Source organism: Salmo salar, chromosome ssa09 (assembly GCF_905237065.1).
Source record: "Salmo salar chromosome ssa09, Ssal_v3.1, whole genome shotgun sequence".
Classification (NCBI taxonomy): Eukaryota; Metazoa; Chordata; class Actinopteri; order Salmoniformes; family Salmonidae; genus Salmo; species Salmo salar.
In genome coordinates this window covers 33,167,068-33,171,535 of record NC_059450.1, presented here as the reverse complement: position 1 = coordinate 33,171,535, position 4,468 = coordinate 33,167,068, and the positions used below count along the sequence as shown (strand labels likewise).

Below are 4,468 nucleotides of genomic sequence, written 5' to 3'. Positions count from 1 at the left end.
CTCAAGCCAAGACAGATAGAAAGGCAGGCAGATAGGCGGAGAAGAGAGATTAATGTGATTGAAAGAACCGGCATTTATCAGGATACTTTCAACTGTTTTTATTTGTTGGCTTTAGGCCTATGTATTTTACTTAGTTGATGATGGAAGTTAATGGTCCTACTGCTGTATTGGCCTATAGACTATCTCTGAGTTATATGCTCTCCTTTCTTTAGCCACTAGTGGATCACAGTGTATCAGTGTGTCCATATGGCAGAGACTAGTGCCCTCACCATAGTTGAAATGTAACTTTTAGATTTTTTAAAATTTTACTTCAGATTTGTATGATTAACCACGTAACAATGATTTTGAGAAACAAACGCGTTATTATTGAAATGAAACTGTTAAATATTTATAACTGGCACGCAGATCGGTAGAAATGTTAAGATGAATTGTAAGCCTCCCCAAACATGAAACTCATGAGCCCCCTGTGGTCTTTACTATTGCACCCATTTAAAAAAAATCACGTGCAAGCGTGTACACACATTGGAGGTCCAGTGACAAAATGGACCCGCCTATGGAAATCAAATGTCCGTTCAACTGATTCATTCTAGCGCCAGGCCTGCACAGAGTGACGAAAGATAAAATTGACCAGGAAAAAAAGAAACCACTTTTGAGGAAGCCTGGCTTCACTTGGCATCCATGAATACAAGCCACTGCCCAGATCTCAGAACTTTTTGGTAGTGAACTCTTCTTTCATAACCCATTAAGGTCCTCATCTTAAAAGGTCCCTCAAGTACAAATGTCCATCTGGGTTCAACCATACGGTTCTCTCTGACACATGTTCAGTTTTTAAGAAGACTGTAGCTATTTGAATACATAAATGAGAGACTAACACCTTTATCAAGATAGAGTCAGAACACACCATCAAATACATTAAGAAATGCATTATGAGCATCAGACAAATCACTGTCATAGCTGAACAATGATGTGACAACATCATTACTTTAAGATTTATGACAGTGTTTTTTTGTTCCTTGTGTGCTATTATTGCTGGCTAGATTAGCCTAGACCAGTGGTTCCCAACCAAGGGTACTAGGACCTCTGTATGTACTTGGTCTATCCACAGGGGGTACTTGAGAAGACTCATGAGACAGTAGGCCAACTTGTAAAAGACACATGAGGGAGTACTTCTGGGGTACTCCGGGCAGAGCAAAATTCAGTTGGTGGTACAGTAAGTGAAAAAGGTTGGGAACCACTGGCCTAAACCATACTTAGAGTGAGATGGCAAAGACATGTCTTGTGATTGGTCCGTCTGGATTTGTTCAGGCTTGTGATTGGATTGCAGATATCATTTTATAGTGCCAAGTTCTAATGGGTTAATGCAGATAGAACTATCTAGTTTTTCATTTCTTTCACTTAAAATGTACTTCTAATTTCACAGACATATGAAGAACCATTTAAAGATGTATTATATCTGACTAACTCCTTTTTGACAAAAATATCAGAACGTATAGTCCCAAGGTCTCGATTTGTAGTTGCATGTATCGATTATTTTCACTTGACTTGAACTTGTGACTTGGACTTGATTCGAGACTTGACCCATTCTATTTGAAACTCAGACCTTGTGACTTGGACTTGATTCGAGACTTGACCCATTCTATTTGAAACTCAGACCTTGTGACTTGAGACTTGACCCATTCTATTTGAAACTCAGACCATGTGACTTGAGACTTGCTTGTGACTTGAATAATAGTGACATGGTCCCACCTCTGGTGTGAGCACATACAAAAAAAGTGTTGAACCCTGCTGCCTATGATTAATTTATTCCAGATTTCTTGAAGTAAAAGATTGATGCAGAGTTTAAGTTCAGATTCATGCTCAGTCTCTATGATTCATTATTCATTGTGTAAGTTCAAGTTAAAACAGCAGCAGTGATTTTTGCTTTTACATCTTTCAGGCAGACAGCAACAGGAAAACTTTTTTACCATTGGCAAAACGACCACATCCTGGTCCGGATAGAGCAGCCAAGCCATCTCTTATCAGCAGTCCTCTCTTTGGTGCATATTTACTCTGGCCTCTGTAGGCTAGAAGACAAACCTACCCACAGTGTCTGTTTGCTCATAATTCATTCAACCTTTATTTTCAATTATAATAAAATCATTGCTTTTAAAATCAGTTGATCTATTGACAAGATAGGGTCTTTCTTTTGATCTGAGAAAGAACTAGCTAGGTTAATATGGGCTCAACATTTTAAGCCATGGGCAGAGACTGTGATCCTTTATATCAGGACTAGAAACTTCCAAAATACTGAAGCATCAAATTAATCTTCATATGCCTTACACACAAACCACATACAGTATATACACCAGTACACAAGTTAAGTAAGTAAATAAACATAAAGACCTAGCAAGTACTATGAAGAAATGTGAGCCCACATACAAATCCTCAAAATAAAATAATATCCAAAGCTTTCATTTTCACTAATGCAGTGAAAATTAACATTGTATTGTCTAAGTAGTGGTCAATCCTTTCTATGAAGAAATTTTATTCAAGTGCTTATTGACAACTAACTGTAAGGTAGTGATGAGTATGAACTGAAATAAGTCTTATATATTGTCAGTTTAAATCTTCAGGTTGTCTGAGTCTGCTGTGACCTCCGTTCACACTTCTGCTTAAGTTGCCTCCTTCTCATTTGTGTTTTCCAGGGAGTATTTTTCCTTCGAGGCCTCTGCCCTCTTTATTGCCATTTTCTCTGTAGTTTTCATGGCCAGCTTCTGTGATCGCCTCCTGAGACAGCACTTCACAGTAGCCAACACCACGACCACCAGAACGACCAAGGTCATTACTGCTATCAGCACAGGTATGAAGATTTTGGCTTGTTCTCCACTCTTGTCCACTATCTCAATAGACCCATCCTGAATTGTTGGCTTGGAAGTGGGAGTGTGGTCTTGGACCAAATAGGTGTCACTTCCTTCAGGAGTAAAGGTAGCTACTGGTAGTTCATTGCATGACACTGAGCCTTCGTCTTGAAGATTTCCATTTTTATCACGGCATTTACAGAGGTAAGAACCCTCAGTGTTGACACACTGGCCTTTGCAGGGCTGACCTCTGCATTCATCATTGTCCACACAGTTTCCAGACCCATCTCTCACATAACCTGCTTTGCACGAAGCACAAATGCCATCTATAGCCGATCCATCATCACGTTTCCATTTCAGAGTCATTGCAGAGCAAGTCAGTTTAAACAATTGCCCAGACGAACATTCTAGATCCAGTTTATGAGGATTATTTGGGTCTGGCCTGAGTGACCGGGCCTCCAGTATGTGTGGGGTAAGACACTGGTCCATGAAAGGCATCTTTCCATCACGTTGTTTACAAATGAATGGACGATTTGTCTTACAGGTACTGGGAACAAACCCCCAGTTCACTATCTCAGTTCCATTAAACTCACCGGAGAGAAATACACAGTGTATAACCGTGCAGGTTGGTTTGGGCAAAGACTTCCACTGATCCAGTTTTGTGTCACTGCTGCTATCCACTGTCCATTTAAAACCTTTCAGAGGTGTGTCATTTTTCACACAATCCAACTTTTCTTTCCTCAAACCCACCCAAAACTCAAATGTACCTTCTGTGGATGGCATGTTCGCGATGACTTTCAAAATCTTCATGGCTTCCTCCATACTGGCCACTTTAGTTAGGAAACTGGCAGGCAGACAGGCTTCTAAAGCTTTGTCAAAGTTGAGAGGTTTCAGATGAAGAGTATAGTGTTCATCATCAGGAACACACAGACCCAGCCCCAAGACGCTCCACAGGCATATCCAGTAGTACTCCATTCTCCCCGCTTGCACCAATCGATCTGATGACAGTGGTGCTCAGTCAGACTGATGATGGTCCTCCTGCTAGCCACCCCTGTAATGGACTGGCTGACGATGCACATTTTCCTGCTATTTTCTTAGCTTACCCTGAGAGGTCCTCCCAAGACAACAAGTACAGGAAGTGTGCTTAGACTTGATACAGCCATCCACTTCCCCTGCAGAGGGGGTGGAGGCACATCCAAACATTAGCAACTTTTAAACAAATTATCATTGTCATAAAAGCAGCCTAAGATTCATGGCCTGGCAGATGAGTTGTGAGAAAAATACACTAATGTACTTTAGGTCATATCAGCATAAGAACTCCAGTAATTTAAATGATTTAGCTCTTTGATAATATTTCCCCATGAGATCACCAGGCGAGCTTCACTTTTTGTTGTGGGAGATGCAGGAAGTTTTCCTTCACAGAAAAGGCTTGCAAAATAAAGAAAATAACCAGTGTCACAAATGGGTGCTGAGATCCAACTTGAAACTTGTGAGAGGATATGCCAGCCTGCTGATACTGTCCTGGTATCAGGATGTGATGATAAAAAGCAGACGTATGATTAATTCCCTCAGGGAATAGACCCTCGCTAATGTGTGCTTTGATTTTTATCAACCCTAAAACACGAAACTCA

General features: G+C 40.6%; 1 protein-coding gene across 1 annotated transcript; it reads right to left on the bottom strand.

The window, feature by feature from the left end:
- Nucleotides 1–2,092: 2,092 nt before the first annotated feature.
- On the bottom strand, nt 2,093–3,917 carry LOC106611235 (complement component C1q receptor-like). The gene has a single exon (XM_014211230.2). It carries the CDS (start codon nt 3,810–3,812, stop codon nt 2,652–2,654), a length of 1,161 nt encoding a protein of 386 aa, XP_014066705.1. The 5' UTR covers nt 3,813–3,917; the 3' UTR covers nt 2,093–2,651.
- Between the last annotated feature and the right edge of the window lie 551 nt (nt 3,918–4,468).

Excerpts from the sequence above, each read along its gene's own strand:
- LOC106611235 (XM_014211230.2), bottom strand. The coding sequence starts at position 3,812 with ATGGAGTACTACTGGATATGCCTGTGGAGCGTCTTGGGGCTGGGTCTG.